The following is a 24,811-nucleotide window of genomic DNA, read 5'->3' as shown; positions in this document are numbered from 1 at the left end:
AAACCTTCAGCCTCAGAAGAGCAAACATACTGTATACACCAATTAAACTAATCTTTCTGCAAAATTATTTCTGATATTTCCAAGAAAATTGGAAAATAATTTTACTCACAATGGGTGTTAAGAAAATCACTTTACTCAGTGGGCATTAAGAAAAATTCTGATTGGTGCAAACAAAATATATCCTTCATGATAAACAGTGTATAGATCACAATCAATTACTTAACCTGAACCACATATCTTCTGTGTATTAACATAATTGATATATTAACTTGAGTCTGCCAGATGGAGGAAAATTATTGCCATAAATGTGAGGTTATCCATTATAAATGTGAGGTTATCCATGATAAATGTGAGGTTATCCATTTTGGTGGCAAAAACGGGAAAGCAGACTATTATCTAAATGGTGGCCGATTGGGAAAGGGGGAGATGCAGCGAGACCTGGGTGTCATGGTATACCAGTCATTGAAGGTAGGCATGCAGGTGCAGCAGGCAGTAAAGAAAGCGAATGGTATGTTAGCTTTCATTGCAAAAGGATTTGAGTATAGGAGCAGGGAGGTTCTACTGCAGTTGTACAGGGTCTTGGTGAGACCACACCTGGAGTATTGCGTACAGTTTTGGTCTCCAAATCTGAGGAAGGACATTATTGCCATAGAGGGAGTGCAGAGACGGTTCACCAGACTGATTCCTGGGATGTCAGGACTGTCTTATGAAGAAAGACTGGATAGACTTGGTTTATACTCTCTAGAATTTAGGAGATTGAGAGGGGATCTTATAGAAACTTACAAAATTCTTAAGGGGTTGGACAGGCTAGATGCAGGAAGATTGTTCCCGATGTTAGGGGGAAGTCCAGGACAAGGGGTCACAGCTTAAGGATAAGGGGGGGAAATCCTTTAAAACTGAGATGAGAAGAACTTTTTTCACACAGAGAGTGGTGAATCTCTGGAACACTCAGCCACAGAGGGTAGTTGAGGCCAGTTCATTGGCTATATTTAAGAGGGAGTTAGATGTGGCCCTTGTGGCTAAGGGGATCGGGGGGTATGGAGAGAAGGCAGGTACGGGATACTGAGTTGGATGATCAGCCATGATCATATTGAATGGCGGTGCAGGCTCGAAGGGCCGAATGGCCTACTCTTGCACCTAATTTCTATGTTTCTATGTTTATCCCATAACAACAATGCTAATCTCACAGAAATTTCTCCCAATAGTTCAGTCCTGCATTATTATCGAATAATCAACTTCATAATATTTACCTCTGGCTTGTACTCAAACAGCAATTGGTCTCCAGTGAGAAAATCTTCTTTTTTAAAAAGCTGCATATTTTCACAAACATTTTCAACAAAATCAATGGGATCAGTCTAAGGAAAAAATATCAAAGATGAGGGATATTATCTCTATTACTAACTACTTAGCAAAAACAAAGATTGTGAGGAAGAGAAATGGCACACGCTATTACCTGTTCCAGGTAATGGAATTCATTATCTTCAATCTTCTGAATCTCTTTATAAATTCTGGTTAGAAAAATACAAATAATCAGGCATTTATCAAATTATTTATTATTCCAAAGAAAATAAAGTAAAAGAATTCCAAATGTTTAGTAGATAAAGACAGCTCCAAATGTGTTACTGAAGTATGTAGACAGAACATTTGAGACAGTCCTTTACCTTCACTGAGTTAAAACTGGACCAGGGAAGAGGGTAGCAATCATGGTTCTTGATTGCTACCCTCTGCTAAAAGGTCGTACAAAGGCAAATACATATTCAGGCTCAGAAAAGATAACCAATATCAGAGCTTTAAATTACAAGAAGTCTGGTTATTTTATTCTAGAAGGCTATGGACAGTAAATTTCAGATGCATTCAATAAAGTAATGTGGAGGGAAGGTAATTCTAGAATAGTTTCAAATTAAAACTGGGACAACAAAGAGTGTGACAAAATGCTCTTAGAGTAATAAACGCCCTTAGATTCCTAAAAAGCCTAGTAGATCTCACTCACTCTGATATTATTCAATGGACAGTATAATATTGGAAGTGAGTGGCGCACAGCTTAGTGCTTGGAATGGTAGATTAACAATTTTCTACAAGCTAGGATAGGCTACAGGACTTGATTGAGACTTTATTGTTATGTTCTCTGTTTTGCAAACACTACACAAGTACGCAAAGAGTTGCCTCAAATAGGGTGCCGACAAAGTTACAACAGTATTCAATATAGTCCCGATGGTCCCTCTTCCTTTCTAGCCTCCCTCCCACCTCCGACCAGTCCCTCTTTGTTCTAGGTGGCTCCCCCACACTGGGTCCCTTTTGGTTTTCTCGAAGGCCCCTCCACACCAGGTTCCTCTTTGTTCTTGACGGCGCATCCCTGAACTACCGCCGCGACTCATACGGCCCGTCCTCGACCAACCATCAGTAATGTTTGTAACTACTACAGTTCTCTCCTCTTGCACGCATGAACATTGCATCTATGTTTGCCATAAAGATTGACACATTAAGGGTCATTTGAAAGAATAAAGGGGTTACCAGCAATGACAAATGGCACTGCAACGTTATTTTCAGGAAGGACAGTCTAAGATTAGTGGGGACGAAATAATATTTTTCTACCCTTTGATAATAAATCAAGGTTAATTTTCATACTGCATAGATTTTTTTTTTCGTGTATGGAAGAACATTAGAAATGGCATGCAGAGCTTTCCGTGCTTGTATAATGAGCTTAAATATAAAAAATATACAAAAGAAATATCACCTCTCCTGAGGGCCAAGGTTTTGTAGCATTTTCATATACTGAAACACAATATGTGCAACCTATAATTAAAAAAAAACAGATATCATCGTAAAGGAAACCAAAGGCTCAAAATTTGTGACTGGATGAAATTCTCAAGACATCTCTATTACAACTGACCTCAACTTCTACACAGTTAAATGCCAAAATCTGGAAATTGTAGTCAGACTCTCCTACTTTACAGGTGAGCAACTACATGAACTGTTTCTGTAATCAACGTGGAATTAATTTGATGAGCACAAACATTATCAAGAAATACTGAAAACATTGACTGTAAAACATTGAAGGAATGAAACCAATGTTTTAACAAACAGCAAACAAAACCATTATCACTGCAGAAAACCCCAACCGACCTGAAGACCTAACTTTCCACCTGTGGTATGGATTTTTTTTTCAAAATATTGTTAAAAATATATCAATTTTTGTTCATTATTCCTTATGCATCTCCCATTCACTAGTGTGCTTTCTGTCAAGTGATTTAAAATGTGAATTATATTCTATGGTTTTTAATTCCAACTTTACAGTCTTCAATCACATCGATTGATCAGTTGGTACAATTTCTTCACTACTGTCGGATTCAGATTCAGATTCAATTTTAATTGTCATTGTCAGTGTACAGTACAGAGACAACAAAATGCATTTAGCATCTCCCTGGAAGAGCGACATAGCAAATGATTTGAATAAATAATAATAAGTGTCCGGGGGGGGGGGGGGGGGGGGGGGGGGGGTGGGGGTGGGGGGGGGGGGGGGGGGGGGGGGGGGGGGGGGGGGGGGGGGGGGGGGGGGGGGGGGGGGGGGGGGTGATTGGCAGTCACCGAGGTACGTTGTTGAGTAGAGTGACAGCCGCCGGGAAGAAGAAGCTGTTCCTCGACCTGCTGGTTCGGCAACGGAGAGACCTGTAGCGCCTCCCGAATGGTAGGAGGGTAAACAGTCCATGGTTGGGGTGAGAGCAGTCCTTGGCGATGCTGAGCGCCCTCCGCAGACAGCGCTTGCTTTAGACAGACTCAATGGAGGGGAGCGAGGAACCGGTGATGCGTTGGGCAATTTTCACCACCCTCTGCAATGCCTTCCGGTCAGAGACAGAGCAGTTGCCATACCATACTGTGATGCAGTTGGTAAGGATGCTCTCGATGGTGCAGCGGTAGAAGTTCACCAGGATCTGAGGAGACAGATGGACCTTCTTCAGTCTCCTCAGGAAGAAGAGACGCTGATGAGCCTTCTTGATCAGAGTAGAGGTATTGTGGGTCCAAGAGAGGTCATTGGGGATGTTGACTCCCAGGAACCTGAAGCTAGAAACACATTCCACCTCCGTCCTGTTAATGTGGATGGGGGTGTGCCTGCCGCCTCTGGACTTCCTGAAGTCTACAATGAGCTCCTTGGTCTTCTTAGAGTTAAGGGCCAGGTTGTTGTCAGCGCACCATGCTGCTAAGTTCTGGACCTCCTCCCTGTAGGCCAGCCAGTAGGATGCTGTAGATGGTGTCAAATTGAAAGGTGATTTTGATGAAATAATCCTCCAGACCTTCCAAATCTATCTGGCCAGCTTCTCCCAATATGCACCACACCCCTAACCCATGCCTACCCTCAAAAAGCTAGAAGTAAGGACCAAGCTAATCACAAAACATGGGCAGTGTTCATAGATTGACAATGAGGATAATTTGCCTTGGATTTGAGAAAATTAGGAGACTACTCAAAATAAATTCAACAAGAAAAGACAAAGAAATTTTGCATGTGATATTAACCGGAATAGAAGTTAATAGTTAATGGATAATGGACCACTGTCCTTACCTCATAGAACTGCCGATAGCCATCATCAGTTAATGTAATTGAGATGTTGAACACAGAATATGTTGAATTTTGTTCAAATCCAGTTTCGCCATTTCCTCCAAATAAGGCAAGAGCTAAATACCTAGTAGAAACACCAGTTAAGTATATGGAGACTGAAGATATAACTAAAACTATTTGAACAAGGGATTGAAACAAATAGATGAGGATGCTTGTCAAGTTTGGCTTTGTTTGTTTAATTCACAGGACTATATATAACCAGACATGGAGATTAGTATTCTAAGGTCTTCAGTTTCCACTGGGCCAAGATGTTAGAAGGGAACTGCAGTTTGAGACATGACATCCTAATGCCTCCTGAATCAATCTTCAGTCCCTAAACCTGTAGAGTGTTCAAAGTTGCTTTAACTTTACTTTTTTTTTTAAAGATAGATAAAATGTTGTTAAAAACATACATGACACAACATTGGCTCTAAAGTTTAAGGATGAATGTAATCCTTGGTTTTGCATCTTGAAGCAACAAAGTAACAAAACCATCAGGATTATTGGAATAGACGGAGAATAAATCATTGGCAGCAGATTTGGGCTATCATAGGAAGAGAACTAAAAAAAAGATAGATAATTGGTTGATTCGCTAGAATATTTCCAAAGATTAGGTACCTTCTCCTGGGTTACCCTCTTCTTTTTAATGTAGGTACACTAAACCTTGTGATGAATAAAACCGTATTGTATTGTATTGTATTGTATTGTATTGATTGTCTTTAATCTGAAATGGCTTTGGGAAGTTGGATTAAAGAAAATCCCACAATTTTTTATACCCACATTAAAAACACGAAGATAACCAGGGAGAAGGTAGGACCACTCAAGAATAAAGGAGGGAATTTGTATCCGGAGTCAGAGGATGTAGGCGAGGTACTAAATGAGCACTTTGCATCTGTTTTCGCCATGGAGAAGGACATGGAGCGCAACAAGATCAGTGTGGAGAATACTAATATGCAAGGGCAGTTTGAGATTACTAAGGAGCTGGTGCTGGGGCTCTCAAAGAGCATTAAGGTGGATAAATCACCAGGATCTATCTGATGGAATCTATCCCAGATGATTGAGAGAAGCAAGAGAGGAGTTTGCAGGAGCCTTGACGAATATCTCTGTCTCTTCTCTAGTTAAGGCAAGGTCCTGGAGAACAAGATAGCAGGTAATGTTGTGCCTTTGTTTACGAAGGGAAAGAGAAAAAAAAAAAAGGCTAATATAAGCCGGTGAGCTTCAGATCAGTAGTATGGGAGGTATTGGAGAGGATTCTTTGGGAAGGATCGAATTGCATTTGGAAAATAATAGATTAATCAGGGGCAGTCAGCAAGGCTTTGTATGCGGCATGTTATGACTTACTAAGTTGATAAAGGTTTTTGAAGAGTTGACTGATTGATGAGGGTAAAGCAGTGAATGTTGTCTACATGAATTTTAGTAAGGCATTTGATTAAATCCCCCATGGTAGGATGATCCAGATGCACGGGATTAACAGTGACCTGGTCACATGAATTCAGACCTGGCTTAATGATAGAAGACAGAGGGATGTGGTGGAAGGACAATATTCAGGCCGGAGGACCGTGACCAGTGGAGTTCCGGGGGATTCTGCCCTGGGATCCATTGTTTGGGATATATATACATGACTTGGATTTGAATGTAGATGAGTTGTTCAGTAAGCTTGCAGAAGACACCCAAATTGCCGAGGTCACGGACTGCAAGGACGGCTGTCAAAATATACAGCAGGAAACAAATCAGCAATAGAAATAGGTGGAGAAATGGCGGGTGAAATTTAACCCGAGCAAACAGTTGGGAAGTCAAACACAAAGGGAAAATACACAATTAATGGCAAGACCCTTGACAGCATTGATGTACAGAGAGATCTTTGGTTCCAAGTTCATAACTCCCTGAAAGTGGCAACACTACTTAAGTGGAGTACTAAAGGTATGCTTGCCTTAATTTGTTTGGGCATTGAGTATAAGAGTCAGGGAGACATGATGAAGCTTTTTAGGCTTTTGGTTAGGCCAAATTTGGAGCATTGTGTGCAGTTCTGGTCACCCCTATACAGGAAGGATGTGGAGACATTGGAGAGAGTGCAGAGGAGATTTACCAGAATGATGCCTGGATTAGCTACAGGGAGAGATTGGACAGATATGGATTGTTTTCTATGGAACACCAGAGGTTGCTGGGACACCTGATTGAAGTATATAAAACAAGAGGCATAGATAGGGTAGGCAGTCAGAACCTTTATCACCAGGACGAAAATATCAAATGTCAGAGGACATAGCTTTAAGATGAGAGGGGCAAAGTTTAAAGGAGACGTGCAAGGCAAATTGTCTTTCTTTTTCCCCCAACACAGAACCTGTGTGTGCCTGGAATATGCTGCCAGGGGTTGTGGTGAAGGCATAGACTAGTGGCATTTAAGAGATTTGCATACAGGGAATGGTGGAATCTGTATTATGTGCAGACAGAGAAAAGTGGTCTTGGCATTATGTTTAGCACAAATGTTGTGGGCCGAAGGGCCTGTTCATGTGCTGTGTTGCTCTATGTTTTCATTGGCGATTACAATTATAATATAGTTGTTTACTATAAAGATTAAGGGCTGACCAATTAAAAAATCTTTAAAGTTACGCGAGATGTGGCAATAAATTGTTTCAAAGTTGCAAGGGAGCACACAATTTAAGGTAAACAAGAAAGGAGAGTTCAGAAAAAAGCTAGTTGCCTAGAGAGTAATTCAAAAGTGCAATTCTCTGTATTTTAAGAGTACTTTACACAGTGCACAGTATAAAATTATCTCTTTAATTACTTGCGTTTAAAAAGTTTCAACTAAAAATTCAATTGTAATCACCATGATTCCACTGGCTTCATTGGAACTATTCAGCAACAACTGCAACTCCTCAGATAATGAAGCAGTCCACAACCAAATGCAACAAGACATAGACAATTGGCAGGCCTGGGCTTATAAGTGGCAAATAACATTCACGCCACACAAGTGCCATGCAATGACGATATCCAACTAGAGAAATCACTGAATCATCCACTATAAATATCCTGTGAGTTTGTCAGTGATCCAAACTAAACTGGAGTAGCCACAGACTCAATGTCTGGATGAGTGCAGGTTCAACAAGACTCAAGAAGCTTGACACCACACAGGAAGCATCACCCCCCATGAGAAGCATTCCATCCACTGCCATTCCCTCACTCCGTCACCAACACATCAGCAGCATTTTGTACCGTAATAATAATAATACACTTTATTGTCATTGTAAATACATACAACTAAATTTCAGGTGCTCTGTCCAACGTATCAGATAAATAATAACGACAATGGAAACAAAAATGGCAAGAAAAACGTCAAGTCGTCAGAATGTGCAATATTTACAGTATAGTGTTGTAGCAGTACAAAATATTGGCTATGGGGGGGGGTGGGGAGGAGTGTTCAGTGCAGAGTTCAGAGTGCTGATGGCCTTGGGGTAGACACTGGTTGTTAATCTTGTGGTGTGTGATTTGATGGACCTGTAACACTTTCCCGAGGGCAGAAGGGATGTGCGGGATGAGATGAGTTATTTAGTATGTGTGATGCCATCTGCAGGCAACATAGAAGCATAGAAAATAGGTGCAGGAGTAGGCCATTCGGCCCTTCGAGCCTGCACCGCCATTCGATATGATCATGGCTGATCATCCAACTCAGTATCCCATCCCTGCCTTCTCTCCATACCCCCTGATCCCTTTAGCCACAAGGGCCACATCTAACTCCCTCTTAAATATAGCCAATGAACTGGCCTCAACTACCTTCTGTGGCAGAGAATTCTACAGATTCACCACTGTAAAAATGATTTTCTCATCTCGGTCCTAAAAGACTTCCCTCTTATCCTTAAACTGTGACCCCTAGTTCTGGACTTCCCCAACATCGGGAATAATCTTCCTGCATCTAGCCTGTCCAACCCCTTAAGAATTTAGTAAGTTTCTATAAGAGAGCTATAGATCTCTTGTAGGGCAGCCAGATGTGTGTTGGTGATCTTCTGGGTGGTATTGATGACTCTCTGCAGAACCTTGTCAGCCTCAGAACTGTTGCCATACCACACCAGGATGCCATGTGTCAGGAAACTCTCTATACACGACGGGAGTCTGAGTTGTTTAAGTGACTCTCGATCCTTCGCTTATAGGCTGATTTGGCATTCTTGATGCCCCTCTTCAGGTCGGACCTGGCCGCACTATACAGCTCTGTGTTGCCGCACCGAAAAGCCATATTGCGGGCTTTTAAAAGGAGTCGGACGCCTTTGGTCATCCATAGATTGTTGTTGGGAGGGATATGGATGCGTTTAATGTTAGTGACATTGTCTACACAGCTTTTTATGTAAAAAAGTAGTGGAGTTATAGGTGTCACTGTCCTCATCCTGAAATCTACAGGATGCACAGCAGCAACTCACTAAACTCCTTTATCCGTAACTTCCAATCATGTGACTCTGCCAGCTTGAAGGCCAAGGGCAGCAGAAATGAAAGAACATCACTCTGTGGAAGTTATCCTTTGCGCCACACACCATCCTGACTTGGAAAGATTATTCCTTCACCGTAGCTGGGAAATAATCCCAGAACTTTGGATAGTTATATGGATGAAATCTATGAAAATTGGATAGTTATATGGATGGGAAGGGAATGGAGGGTTATGGTCTGAGCGCAGGTATATGGGACTAGGGGAGATTATGTGTTCGGCACGGACTAGAAGGGTCGAGATGGCCTGTTTCCGTGCTGTAATTGTTATATGGTTATATGGTTAACTCTTTCTAACAATTTACAGCACCATTGAAGGGCAACCAGGGGTAGGCAATTAAGTGCTGGCTCAGCCTGCGAAGCTCAAATTGTTTCAATGAGCATATTAAAAAGAAACCATTTCAGAAGTGGAATACGGCATACAAACTCAACTCTTGTAATGTAGGCCTTAAACAAAGGAACAACATTGGCTACTCTCCAATCTTCTTGGACCTCTTCTTTGCCCAGAGAAGTTGCAATAATTTTTATCGAGGCCACTTTAATCTCCTTTCTTGTTTCTCTTAATAACCTGGGATAGATCCCATCAGGCCCTGGGGGATCTATGCACCTTAATGCTCTTCAAGAGCCAACACCACCTCTTGACCACTGCTTGATATCAAACCGCCCTTGCATATTATTATTCCCCACACTGATTTCACAATAACCCTTTCTGGCTTAAGCCCTCCCTTCACCACCTCCAGTTTAAATTCCATTTGGAATATTTTGGAGGACCAAGAAACCAAGAACCAAGAACCAAGAACGGTACAAGTGTTTCTCATTTGAGAATACAGATGTAAAGTTTTCCTTTGGTACCTCAGCTACATCCTCTGACTCAAAGCACAAATTCTTACCTTATCTTTGAGTGGTCCTACATTCTGCCTCATTACATGTTCATTTGATATTACTCGAGTGCTCTTCCCCCATCATTGATCTGAATCATCAAAACCTGCTTATATTTTGTTAAACCTCGAAAAGCATATTTTATGCTTGTGACCAGAAATGAGTCTCTTTTTTTCAAATCACTTCTTCCAAACGCATTTCAGGATTATATCACAGTATCTTGTGATGCAGAGCAATGGTTTATTAATTTTGATATGGGAACCAAAAGCATTCTGAACCATGTGACATATGGGTAGATTTACCGTTCCACAGCAGTAGGTATGAGAGCAATAACATTTAATTATCCACCAAGCATCATTAATCATCTATACTAGTGCAATGCCTCACAATGCCTAATACTTACTTTGAGCGAAGCAGGGACAGGATACTGCCTTTACCTTCATGTCCTATTAGCCATGATATATAATGGAGTGGCTTTGTCCTGAAAATAATTTTTTTTAAACTGTAAATGTTATAATAGAGGAAAGCATATTACCAAAACATGGCATAAGAAGCAGAAACAACAGTTCAATATTCCCAGGTTCAAGATTTTCGGATAAAATAGTGACGATTAAAAAAAATGGCAATACTGATTAAATATATAATTCAAACAATGAGAAGAATTGTTAGAATAATAATCTAATGAACTATATGGATTGAACTGGCAGTGAAAGCCCACTAGTCTCAATAATCAGCCCCATATAATATAGGAAGTATAATAAGAAGGTTTACAGAAGATAAAAAACAGCTATAATGTGAATTAGAATCTAAAGCTTTAAACTCCAGGAAGATATAGTTGATCATAAGAACACAAGGTTTTCACTGCAGATACTCTAAGGTACTCAGCTATATCAGATAAGTGAACCGCCATAATGTAATACAAAAATGAATATTACAAGTTTTAGTTTATTCATCTCATTACACCAACGCTGCATTGAACAATGCATTAAAAAGAATATAAAATACAAGCTATAAAAATTGAAAACCATAAATGCTAAAAATCTGAAATAAAAGTAGAACACATCAAAAATAAACAAGCCATCATTTAGTATCTAAGTCATAGGAGCAGAATTAGGCCAGTCAGTCCATCGAGTCGACTCCGCTATTCCATCATGGCTAATCTATCTTTTCCTCTCAACCCCAATCTCCAACCTTCGCCCCATAACCCTTACTAATCAAGAATCCCCATCTTAAAAATACCCAATGACATACTACAGCCATCCATGGCAATGAATTAGTTTCACTGCCTCCGACTAAAGACATTCCTCCTCATCTTCTTTCTAAAGGCATGTCCTTTTATTCTGAGGCTGTGCCCTCTGGTCCTAGGCTCTCCCACTTTTGGAAACATCCTCTCCACATCCACTCTATCCAGGCTTTTCATTGTTCGGTAAGTTTCAATGAGGTCCCCTCCTCATCCCTCTAAACTCTAACAAGTACAGACCTTGTGCCATCAAACACTCATCATGTTTACCTAAGCATCCCCGGGATCATTCTTGTAAACCTCCTTTGAACCCTTCTCCAATGCCAGCACATCCTTCCTCAGATATGGGGCCCAATACACCAAATTCAGTCTGACCAGTGCCTTATAAAGCCACAGTATTACATCCCTGTTATTATATTCCAGTCCTCTCAAAATAATTGCTAACATTTCATTTACCTTCCTTACTACCAATTCAACTTGCAAATTAACCATTTGGAAATCCTGCACCAGCACTCCGATGTCCTTTTGCGCCTCTCCCCAATTAGAAAATAGTCTATGCCTTTATTCCTACTACCAAAGTGCATGGCTACACACTTTGCTATGCTGTATTCCATTTACCCAGTTTCCCAACCTGCCCAAGTGTCTTAAAGAAAATTGGCAGGTTTATAAATTTCAGGCAGATGCAAGTCCTCAGAAATATGCAAATAAATTCAGGTACAAGTATTCTATAATGCAATTGTTGCGTTCCTAAGAAACCTCATGTTATTTTAATAAATGCACTATAAAAACAATTGTTTCAATGGGGATCAGGCTGTATGTTACTCCCTGGTCAACTTGTTCCTTCCCACCCAAACCACCTCCTCCCCAGATGCTTTCCCCTGCAACCGCAGGAGATGCAACACCTGTCCCTTTACCATCCCCTCGACTCCATCCAAGAACCCAAACAGTCTTTCTAGGTGATGTAGAGGTTCACTTGCACCTCCTCCAACCTCATCTACTGTATTCGCTGTTCCAGGTGTCATCTTCTCTACATCGGCGAGACCAAGCGCAAGCTCAGCAATCGTTTCGCTGAACACCTCCCCTCCGTCTTAACCTACCTGATCTTCCGATGGCTCAGCACTTCAATTCCCTCTCCCATTCCCAATCTGACCTTTCTGTCCTATGTCAGAGGGAGGCCCAGTGCAATTTGGACGAACAGCACCTCATATTTCGCTTGGGTAATTTACACCCCAGCGGTATGAACATTGACTTCTCTAACTTCAGATAGCCCTTGCTTTCTCTCTCCATCCCCTCCCCCGTTCTCCCACTAGACTTACTGTCTACATTCTATCTTTGTCCCATTGTAATTTTATACCTGTAATACTGCTTCTGAGGTGGAAGTGCCCAAGTTATATTCAGAGAGTGAACATTCTTCACAGGGATAACTGTAAAATAAAATGGTGGTGATGTTTTTTCTAAATAAAATCATGTTTTGCTTAAAACCTTAAACATTTATTTCTACTGCATCAAAGGGATACACTTGCTGTGTGATTGAGCATATCACCACATTAAGATTTGTAGCTATTTAACAATTGTTTTTGAATACAGGTTCAATGAAAGCCTTCAAAATAGAACAAGCTCATTAGTATGGAAAAATAAATTCTGTAAGGCATCAAAACTTAAAAATGCGTTTCAAATGTAACTTCGTTAATTTGTTGTAAAATTTATGAATTATTCTTAATTTTTGCTTCCTCTTGAAATGGCCCCCTTAAGCAAATTCAAACGCATCAACTACGATGTTAATACCAAAGAACACAAGCCAAAGGACACAATGCACAGCATTTTGATGTACAACACTTTTTGTCACGCACAAAGTGGTAAGTGCCTGGAAAACACTGCCAGGGATAGTAATGGCAAATTGAACTAGTTAGATTAGCATCACGTGTTTAAGAAGGAACTGCAGATGCTGGAAAATCGAAGGTAGACAAAAGTGCCGGAGGAACTCAGCGGGTGCAGCAGCATTTATGGAGCGAAGGAAATAGTAGTAAATAGGCAACTATTCGGGCCGAAACCCTTCTTCAGACTCATGGAGCGTAGGAGGATGAGGGGAGATCTTATAGAGGTATACAATGAGAGGACTAGATTGGATAGATGCAGAGTCTTTTTCCCCAGAGTTGGGGAATCGAGGACCAGAAAACATAGATTCAAGGTGAAGGGGAAAAGATTTATTAGGAATCCGAGAGGTAACGTTTTCACACAGAGGGTATGGAACAAGCTGCCAGAGGAGGTAGTTGAGGCTGTGACTATCCCATCTTTTAAGAAACAGTTAGACAGGTACATGGATAGGACAGGTTTGGAGGGTTATGGACCATGCGCAGGCAAGTGGGACTAATGTAGCGGGGACATTGTAGGCTGTTGTGGGCGAGTTGGGCCAAAGGGCCTTTTTCCACACTATTAATCGATGACTCAATAACTCTATGATAAAAGAACAGTAAATTAGTTTCCAATAGTGCACATACCTCTATAAAGTTTATTAAAAGCAGGTGTATCAAAGGGATCCCTGACATCGGAAAAATCTGGTTTGGGTAAACCACTTCATGCAGAAAATAAAGATAAGAAAATATTTCAGAAATCTGCACAAATAATTACATTTGTCTGCTTTACAAATACAATTCGAAACCAAAAATCAATTTATTTTACCAATATGTAACTAATAATACTATAACACAATAATATGATAAAGATAAATCAAGAGCTTTTGATAGGAAAGGTTTTGAGGAAAATGGGGCCCAATGGAACTAGCTTAGATGGGGCATCTTGGTCGGCAGGGATGAAATGGGCTGAAGGATCTGTTTCCATACTGTATGACTTTAGAGCTTAAGCCATTCTGTAAACTAACATAAATGTTTTATTAGGCTTTCCAAAATACCTCATCAAATCCAATGACAAAGCAAATTATGTATACCAGGAAAATCTCTGATTCGGTAATTAATAACATTGATTTTGCTAATCTCATCCCAGGTGATGGTAAACTAAAGCTGCACAACATCCCGGATTAATCAGACCAAATTGCTTCAGTGTGTACCAAACAGCAGGCAGTATATGATCACCATTTCCCTACCCACAATAACCTATACACAGCCCTTTCATCAAAAGTCACGTCAAGGAAATAACCATAGAACAGTGATAAAATTAACATTGAACCAATGGATTATTCAGCTACTATTTAAAAGACACTGTGAGGTCTGTTTTTTTCTTTTATATAGTGTGCTATTCCTGGATACATGGGTACTGAGATAATCCCATATTGTCCAGAGTCTTGACAACAAAAATGCACACCCTGCCCCTTGAAATACTCAACATTCAGTGAAGAGACACTCCAGTCACCAAAAGTTGTGCCAAAAGCGAATAGCAGTGGTGAGACTTCTCAAGAAGTTGAGGACTTTTGCATTTGTGCAAAGTGGGGAGAAAAAAGAGAACCATAAGCAACGTTCCTTTTACTGATCATGTATTGATCCATTCATCAAGAATGTCCACAAGCAAGTAGCTAGAATAAGGTCACTATCAATGTTCATGCATAAATATAAACCATGTGACTAAAATATTAAAGGGCGACTATTACCCAAATGCTGTCGGAGAGCGGCCTTGTCGAGGGAAGTGCTTTGTGAGTCTTTGGCTCGAGAGTCATGGGCTCAAGAGTTTTTGGCGAGAAGGCCGAGGTGAGACTATGCCAAAAGTTGAAGAGGGTGAGACGCAGTGAAGAAATGACAGGCACACCAATTCAGTGTAATGCTTGCAGGATGTTGGACGTCAGGGACACTGATGGTACCTCTGGCTGCTACAACTGTGGAAAGTGTGTCCAGGTTCAGCTCCTGAAGTACCGTGTTAGGGAACTGGAGAGGCAACTGGATGACCTCAGGATCATCCGGGAAAATGAGAGTTTCCTGGACAGGACCTACAGCGAGGTTACCGGAAGAGAGAAGTTGGGTGACGATGAGGAAGGGAAGGAAGCTTGGAGTGCAGGAGACCCCGGGGGTTGTACCTTCTTGGAAGCCGTCGGGACAGAAGACACTGCCAGTCTGAGCGGTGGACAGCTCTGCGAGTCAAAACATGGCGCTGAGGCACAGCCGAAGAGACAGACGTCAGGCAGAGCTGTGGTAGTAGGGGACTCCATAGTGAGAGGTACAGACAGAGGTTTCTGTGGCAACAGGTGGGATTCAAGGATGGCGTGTTGCCTCCCTGGTGCCAGGGTCCAGGACCGATTGCAGAGCATCCTCAAGGGGGAAGGAGGGCAGCCGGAAGTGGTAGTGCATGTCGGCACAAATGTCGTCAGGAAAAAGTGGAAAGAGATTCTGCAGCGTTACTTTAGAGCTCAGAAGAAGGGTGAAAAGCAGGACCTCCAGCGTGGTTATCTCTAGTTTGCTTCCAGTTCCTCGTGCTGGTGAGGGCACAAACAGGGAGATAGGGGATCTGAATGTGTGGCTGAGGAGCTGGTGTAGGGGGCAGGGATTTCGATTCTTAGATCAGTAGGATCTGTTTTGGAGTGAATTGTACAAAAGGGATGGGTTGCACCTTAACAGGCAGGAGACCAGCATTCTGGCAGGCAGGTTTGCCACTGCTACACAGATGGGTTTGAACTAAATAGTGGGGGGGGGGGTGGAGACAAATTGGAAATACAAGGACAGAGTTAAACGGAAAGAGAAAGTAGGAAAAGTTAAGAAATACACCAGAAAGCTCACAAAGGGATAGAAACATAGAAATTAGGTGCAGGAGTAGGCCATTCGGCCCTTTGAGCCTGCACCGCCATTTAATATGATCATGGCTGATCATCCAACTCAGTATCCCGTACCTGCCTTCTCTCCATACCCTCTGATCCCCTTGGCCACAAGGGCCACATCTAACTCCCTCAGGATAGGAGAGTAAAGCCAAGTGAAGTAGGAATCGATATGAAAGGCGAGGCGAGTAATGGATTAAAGGTATGAATGTCCCATGTAGAAGAAGTAAAGTGGATGAGATTGAGGCTCAGTTAGAGTTTGGTAGATATGACATTGTGGGGATTAGAGACATGGCTGCAGGAGGATTGGGTCTGAGAACTGAATATTCAGCGTTATACAGTGCCCTCCATAATGTTTGGGACAAAGACCCATCATTTATTTATTTGCCTCTGTACTCCACAATTTGAGATTTGTAAAATAAAAAAAATCACATGTGGTTAAAGTGCACATTGTCAGATTTTAATAAAGGCCATTTTTATACATTTTGGTTTTACCGTGTAGATATTACAGGAGTGTTTATACATAGGTCCACCTCCCCCATTTCGGGGAACCATAATGTTTGGGACACAGCAATGTCATGTCAATGAAAGTAGTCATGTTTAGTATTTTGTTGCATATCCTTTGCATGCAATGGCTGCTTTGAAGACCGATTCAGGGACATCACAGTTGCTGGGTGTCTTCCCTAGTGATGCTCTGCCAGGCCTGTATTGCAGCCATTTTTTAGCTTGGAAAAACTCTTTTGTTGCTTTAGCAGTATGTTTGGGATCATTGTCTTGCTAAAGAATGAACCTCCAGCCAATGAGTTTTGAGGCATTTGTTTGAACCTGAACAGGCAGGATGTGCCTATATACTTCAGAATTCATTATGCTACTACCATCAGCAGTTGTATTATCAATTAAGATAAGATAAGCCATAACATTCCCACCACCATGTTCCAAGATGATGCTGTATACTTTGGATCTTGGGCAGTTCCTTCTCTCCTCAATATTTTTCTCTTGCCATCACTCTGATATAAGTTAATCTTCATCTCATCTGTCCACAAGACCTTTTTCCAGAACTGTGGTTGCTCGTTTAAGTACTTCTTGGCAAACTGTAACCCTGCCATCCTATTTTTGCGACTATTCAATGGTTTGCATCTTGCAGTGTAGCCTCTGTATTTCTGTTCATGAAGTCTTCTGCAGACAGTGGTCATTGACAAATCCACACCTGAAAAGTGTTTCTGATCTGTCGGACAGGTGTTTGGCGGTTTTCCTTTTATTATACAGAGAATCTTCTGTCATCAGCTGTGGAGGTCTTCCTTGGCCTGCCAGTCCCTTTGCGTTTAGTAAGCTCACTAATGCTCTTTTTCTTCATAATGATGTTCCAAACAGTTGATTTTGGTAAGCCTAAGATTTGGCTGATGTCTCTAACAGTTTTATGCTTGTTTCAGTCTCATAATAGGTTATTTGATTTTGGCACAACTTTGGTCCTCATGTTGAGAAACAGCAATAAAAGATTCCAACGGTGATGGAAAGACTGGAGGAAAGTCTAGGTGCTGAGAGCTCTCTTATACTTGCATTAAGGAGGTAATTAAACACACCTGAACAATTACAAACACCTGTGAAGCCATGTGTCCCAAACATCATGGTGCCCTGAAATGGGGGGGGACGGGACGGACTATGCATAAACAGACTATGGAGTACAGAGGCAAATAAATAAATGATGAGTCTTTGTCCCAAACATTATGGAGAGCACTGTACGTCCTATAGAAAGGACAGGCAGGTGGGCAGAGGTGGGGTAGCTCTGTTGGTGAGGGAAGAAATTCAGTCCCTTGCGAGGGGTGACATAGGGACTGGCGATGTAGAGTCGCTGTGGATAGAATTGAGGAATTGTAAAGGTAAGAACACACTAATGGATTTTATCTACAGGCCCCCAAACAGTAGCCTGGATATAGGGTGCAGGTTGCAGCAGGAGTTAACAAAGGTAATGCCACTGTGGGAGGTTTTAATATGCAGGTAGACGGGGAAAATAAGGTTTCTTCTGGGCCCCAGGAAAGGAAGTTTGTAGAGTGCCTCTGAGATGGATTCTCTGAGCAGAGAGAAGGCAATTCTGGATTTAGTGTTGTCTAATGAACCAGATTTAATAAGGGAACTCAAGGTATAGGAACCCCGAAGAGATAGTGACCATAATATGATAAGTTTTAATCTGCAATTTGAAAGGGAGAAGGTTAAACCAGAAGTGTCAGTGATGCAGTTGAACAAAGTGGACTATGAAGGCATGAGAGAGGAGTTGGCCAAGGTTGACTGGAAAAAGATCCTAGCAGGAATGATGGTGGGACAGCAATGGCAGGAATTTCTGGGCATAATCCAGAAGATGCAGGATCATTTCATTCCAAAGAGGAAGAAAGATTCTAAGGGGAGTAAGAGGCAACTGTGGCTGACAATGGAAGTTAGGGACGGTATAAAACTAAAAGAAAAAGTGTATAACTTAGCAAAGAGTGGGGGGAAGTCAGAGGATTGGGAAACTTTCAAAGGACATCAAAAGGTAACAAAAGGGGCAATATGGGGTGAAAAGATGAAGTATGAAGGTAAGCACGCCAAGAATATAAAGAAGGATAGTAACAGCTTCTTAAGGTATGTTAAAAGAAAAAGATTAGTAAAGACAAATATGGGTCCCTTGAAGTCAGAAACAGGTGAAATTATTATGGGGAACAAGGAAATGGTAGAAGAGTTGAACAGGTACTTTGGTTCTGTCTTCACTAAGGAAGACACAAACAATTTCCCAAATGTACTAGAGGACAGAGGATCTGGGGTGACGGAGGAACTGAAGGAAATCCACATTAGGCAGGAAATGGTGTTGGGTAGACTGATGGGACTGAAGGCTGATAAATCCCCAGGGCCTGATGGTCTGCATCCCAGGCTACTCAAGGAGGTGTCTCTAGAAATCATGGATGCATTGGAGATCATTTTCCAATGTTCTATAGATTCAGGATCAGTTCCTGTAGATTGGAGGGTAGTTAATGTTATCCCACTTTTCAAGAACGAAGCGAGCGAGAAAATGGAGAATTACAGACAAGGTAGCCAGACATCGGTGGTGGGGAAGATGCTGGCGCCAATTATTAAAGTAATAACAGCGCATTTGGATAACAGTAAAAGGATTGGTCCGTCAACATGGATTTATGAAGGGGAAATCCTGCTTGACTAATCTTCTGGAATTTTTTGAGGATGTGACATGTAAATTGCATGAAGGAGAGCCAGTGAATGTAGTGTATCTGGCCTTTCAGAAAGCCTTTGATAAGATCCCACACAGGAGATTAGTGGGCAAAATGAGAGAACATGGTATTGGGGGTAGGGTATTGACATGGATAGAGAATTGGTTGATAGACAGGAAACGGGTTCCTGTCAGAATGGCAGGCAGTTGGCGAGTGGAGTGCCACAAGGCTCGGTGCTGGGGCCTCAATTATTTACAATATATATTAATGATTTAGATGATGGAATTAAAAGCAACACAAGCAAATTTGCAGATGACACAAAGCTGAGTGGCAGTATGAAATGCGAATAGGATGCTAGGAGGTTGCAGGGCGACTTGGACAGGTTGAGCTAGTGGGCAGATGCATGGCAGATGCAGTATAATGTGGATAAATGTGAGGTTATCCATTTTGGCGGCAAGAATAAGGAGGCAGATTATTATCTCAATGGTGTCAGATTAGGAAAAAGGTAAGGGCAACGAGACCTGGGTGTCCTTGTACACCAATCACTGGCAGTGAAGAAAGCTAATGGCATGTTAGCCTTCATAACGAGAGGATTTGAGTAAAAAGGTCCTTCTGCAGTTGTACAGGGCCCAGGTGAGACCACATCAGGAGTACTGTGTGCAGTTTTGGTCTCCTAATTTGTGGAAGGACATCCTTGCTATTGAGGCAGTGCAGCGTAGGCTCACGAGGTTAATTCCCGGGATGGTGGGACTGTCATATGCGGACAGATTGGAAAAACTGGGCTTGTATTCACTGGAATTTTGAAGGATGAGAGGGTATCTTATAGAAATATAAAATGACTGGACAAGCTAGATGCAGGAAAAATGTTCCCAAAGTTGGGGGAAGTCCAGAACCAGGAACCACAGTCCAAGAATAAAGGGAAGGCCATTTAAAACTGAGTTGAGAAAAAAAAAAAATGTTTTCATCAGAGTGTTGTGAATTTGTGGAATTCTCTGCCCCAGAAGGCAGTGGAGGCCATTTAAATGGACAAATTTAAAAACAGAGTTTGATAGAGCTCTTGGGGCTAGCGGAATCAAGGGGTATGGAGAGAAGGCAGGCACGGGTTCCTGATTATGGATGATCAGCCATGATCACATTGAATAGCGGTGCTGGCTCGAAGGGCCGAATGGCCTCCTCCTGCACATATTTTCTATGTTTCTATGAACCACACTTCATCAAGAAGCCAATATCTTCAGAAAAAACACGAAAAATACACGCAAAAATGCATATTTTTCTCTTTAAATTATTAGCAGTAGATTAATGTTGCTTGAAATAATAATATATAGAACATCCTACTTGTTTGGTATTTGAGAAAATATTTCTTTCACCCATGCTTCTAAGGTATCCAAGGTTTCTGCAATTGTTAGAAGGAAATAAGTATTACATCAACCAATCTCATCCTATATTGACCTAAACTATCTGAAACAAAAGTTTACATTGAACATTCAAAATTACTGATATACTCATGAACATTATAAAACATTTATCCGGTGTTCCAGAAAATGTACATCTATTAATTTTGTTTACTGTATGCCTCCTAACGGGAGACGCTTAAACATCTGTAAATCATTGCTTAAATGTTAGTCAGTTAGTTTGGAGGGCTTTTTTGAAGGGGGGTAAACTACTAGTCCATTCATGTTGCATTGAACATTATAAAATCACTGTGCAGTAACTTCCAGCGCTGTAATAGGTTGTCAATCACTATTGTGCGAGGATCCAAATCCATCGTCACAGCGCAAAGCAATGAATATAAAGTTGCCGGGGTCGGACCTTTTGATCCAGCGGACAGTCAGAGTCATGTCGCCGACTCCCGACATTCGCGGAGCTGGGACGTCCGGCCCGCGGGCCGCGCTGGATTTGGAGCGCCTCGCAGCCAGGGGTAGAGTCGCCGGGGGAGCAGAATAATGGCGCTTCCAAAACTCTTTAAGTCTAGCATAGGTATCAATGTTCTTCTCTTTTGGTGTATGCTTCAGAGTCTGAGAATTTCCTGTTAATATTACAAATAGATATGAATCAATGGAATGTAAAAGCAAAATTTACATATTCTTGATGGATAAGCAAGGTAATGCGAAAACGGACATCTTACCCCAAAAGAATTTTCCCATAGGATGGCCAGGTCTAGCAAGTACTTCCATTAATAGTCAATCACTATTGTAGGATCCAAAATAATAAGCAATGAATTTCCCTTTGCTGGACAGTCAGAGTCATGTAATAGCAAGAATAATGCTTCCAAAAACTCTAAGTCTAGCAAAAAGTATGCTTCAGAGTCTAATGGTATTACAAATAGATTACAATGGAATTAAAAGCAAAATTAGTACACACATTGAAACGGACATCTTACCCCAAAAAATTTTCCTAACAGGATGGGCACATAGCAAGACTTCAATTCTTTCCTGCGCCTTGTAGCAAGCAGCAGTTAGTAATGATTCGTATTAGTACACACAGAAACGGAAAAAACTTAGAGCCCACGTCTTGCCTATGATTGTACACCGGAAAAAGATTCCCCACCTTATATTGACCAAATCCCCATATGTGGTACATGCGCCTCTAAATCTTTCCTATCCATGAACCTGTCCAAATGTATTCTAAAAAAATTGTTTTCCATATACATAGAAAAAGCTGCGCCTCAGATTCCTATTAAATTTTTCCCCATTTCAACTTTAACCCACATCCTCTGGTTGGTGATTGCCTAATACTGGATAAAAGACTGTCCATTTACCCTATCTACTCACATCATGATCTTATATACCTCTAGGCTCACCCTTCCTCCAGTGATCCAGCACCTCATCCGTGTCTAATGATGATTAATACATGTCAACCAGGGCGCCTGCAATTTATTTTCTAGTTTCAAACAGTATCCTTGGATATACCAGCTCAGAGCCATGAGATTTATCTACTTTCATGCACCTTAGGACATCTGGCACATCCTTGACTGTAATACTTAATGAGACTTTGTTCGACTTAAGACTTAAGGGCAGGTTATAGTTAAACCTTACTTTTAGCTCTATGAATTAACATAAGGTACTAGAAAAAACATGTACATTGAAATGGTACTTTACCACTGTCCACAGCCTCCACTTCCCGATCAATGGTATCTTGGATCATTAAGGGGCCAATGAAGAATTGTGCCCATCTGAAAAAAATGCACATTGAGACTGAATTCTTAGTAACGATGCTGAACAATGCTAGAGTTGTTAGCGCTCACTGTGATTTTCCATGAAACTTACACCAAAATCAAGATTTTCACTTGCATGAAAATCAACAATTTCTGGCAGCAATTTGCCACTAACCAACAAGTTATGCGAAAGCCTCTCTCATTGCTCCCCCTCTCCATCTCTAGAACATGTTTTACGCTGGACTTGTGCCTCCAGCTCTTCACCCTCCTCTCCCTCATCCCCTACTTTCAGTCGGAAAGGGTCCCAACCCGCAACGCCACTCATCGTCTTTATCCGGAGATACTGCCTGACCCGCTGAGTTACTCCAGCATTATGTGTCTATCCTCATGAAGCTTACCCTGACATACATAACGTAGATTAAATTTCCATACTTTAATTACGAATTTGGTAGAGTACTGTATAGCAGGTCCAATGAGGTACAAGAAATGTTCTATTGATTGAAGGGAACAATTGGACAAAAAAAGCTTAGGTAAAAAAATAAAATTGTGATTTAGAAATTCTGTAGATAGGTTTTTAGTTGAAAAATACTTCCAACTCTTCCCAACAAGGTTTAAAACTATTTAATGTATTTTTATTTTAATGTTTAAATGTTTTAAAATTGTTTTAGAGCAGCTTTTACATCCTTCATGGTTAATATTTTTATTTACATTTTTCAAAGTTTTTGATTTGTTCAGAATAATTCAAATTGCTTTAAAATATTTTAAATGTTTGGATGTCGGAGGCTGTTGCTCAGATATCAAACTTTTACTGTTTGCAGAAAGAGACTGTGTTGGCCACTCCATGCATGGCATGTCTTATGGCACGTAGAATTTCTCCTACATATTTTATTAAGAGTGCTGTATTTTTTTCAGTCCTCTCTTTGGATATTTAAAATGATTTCATGTTAAAATGATTCAGGCAACAGCCAGCTACAACAAGAAAATGCAAACCAAATCTCTGGTGCTGTTTCAATGAGAAGTCACACAGCGTGACACAACACCAGTTTAAACCCCAAAAGCCAGGAAGAATAAATACCAATTTCAACCCAATTCTATCCAAGAAGAAATCTTTGTGGATATAGACACGCCAAATCCGAATATGCAGGACCAGTCCAGTATGTAATTTAATCTCCCTTTTATAGATGAAACTGGTCTAACATAACAAATGAAATTTAATACTGATAATGCATTTTGCATAACTGAAAATTTGAGATACAAATACACAGACTAGAGTTGAATTACAACAGTGAAATGTATTTTTTAATGGAATCAATGAGTTACAATAAAACATCTGATAAATAGGAAATGTAAAAAAGCAAATAAAAATGAGTGGAATACAGATTAAAACAAATCCGACAATGGTGCTACCATGATCCATTTTGATCAACATGCCATAAAGTATAGTTTTTGGACCGATAAGATTATGAGGTAACTAACAAAAGAAAAGTTTTGCAGATGCTGAAAATCTAAAATAAAAACATAAATGCAAGGAATATACAGTGGGTCAGGTGGAATCTGTGATTAGAGAAAAACAGATCATTGTTCAGGTTGTTGACCTTTGATCAAAATCTTGTTGATCAGAACGATCATCTCCGCTTCTCATTCCACGCACAATGTCAGTGTTTCCCCCCCCCCCCCCCCCCAAAAATAGATCTAAACTGATCCCAAAATGAACAGGATTATTTCAATTGTGAAAAGATAAAACTAAAATCTACCACCATCTTCCAATATCCAATTCCTTGGGCAAAAAAACCCCCAAAACCTTTTCTGCAACTTAAAGCTAACTTCTTCTCTCATTTTCCAACTCTGATGGAAGGTCTTCAAATCAAAACATTATTTTTCTACATGTGTCGTCCGATCTGCTGACTGCTTGCTTACAGCATTTAGTTTTTGAGTTCGTTTTGAGGTAGAACGGAAAAATGCCCTTCGGCCCACCAAGTCCATGCTGACCAGCAATCCCTGCACACTAACACTATCCTACATACACTAGGGACAATTTACAATAATACCAAGCCAGTTAACCAAACAAATCTGCAAACATTAACTTTGGAATGTGGGAGGAAACCAGAGATCTTGAAGAAAACCCACGCGGGTCACAGGGAGAACGTACGAACTCCATACAGACAAGCACCCGTATTCAGGATCAAACCTGGATCTCTGTTGGTTTAAGGCAGCTACTCTACCGCTGCGCCACCATGCCACCCTAAGCATTTATTTTTTACATTTCAGATGTTATTGCATCTGTGATTTTTCAATTACATCTGTGCCTAACAATAAGACAGTAAATCAAAAAAGCTTATAAGTTATAGAATATATGCTTACCTTTCAAGGGCAGCCTTGAAGTACTTTCTCTGGATGTCAAACTGAAATACAGTGCGTTCACAATCAGTTGATGCATTATCACTACCACCATGTTTTTTCAGGAAGGCATCAAAACCATTTTCATCGGGATATTTTTCACTCCCCATAAAGACCACTGCAAAAAACAAAAATGCAT

General features: G+C 41.0%; 1 protein-coding gene across 1 annotated transcript in view; it reads right to left on the bottom strand.

Moving 5' to 3' along the window:
• Positions 1-24,811, bottom strand: part of LOC129700936 (nardilysin-like) — a 77,502-nt gene that overhangs the window by 41,843 nt on the left and 10,848 nt on the right. The window contains 12 exon segments of the mRNA XM_055641777.1: positions 1,251-1,355; positions 1,454-1,508; positions 2,735-2,793; positions 4,556-4,676; positions 10,341-10,418; positions 12,532-12,601; positions 13,676-13,749; positions 20,457-20,514; positions 21,025-21,147; positions 21,247-21,345; positions 22,223-22,293; positions 24,637-24,790. Coding sequence (XP_055497752.1) covers positions 1,251-1,355; positions 1,454-1,508; positions 2,735-2,793; positions 4,556-4,676; positions 10,341-10,418; positions 12,532-12,601; positions 13,676-13,749; positions 20,457-20,514; positions 21,025-21,147; positions 21,247-21,345; positions 22,223-22,293; positions 24,637-24,790 — 1,067 coding nt within the window.

This window comes from Leucoraja erinacea, chromosome 10, assembly GCF_028641065.1.
Source record: "Leucoraja erinacea ecotype New England chromosome 10, Leri_hhj_1, whole genome shotgun sequence".
Classification (NCBI taxonomy): Eukaryota; Metazoa; Chordata; class Chondrichthyes; order Rajiformes; family Rajidae; genus Leucoraja; species Leucoraja erinaceus.
This window is presented reverse-complemented; position numbering and strand designations above follow the sequence as displayed.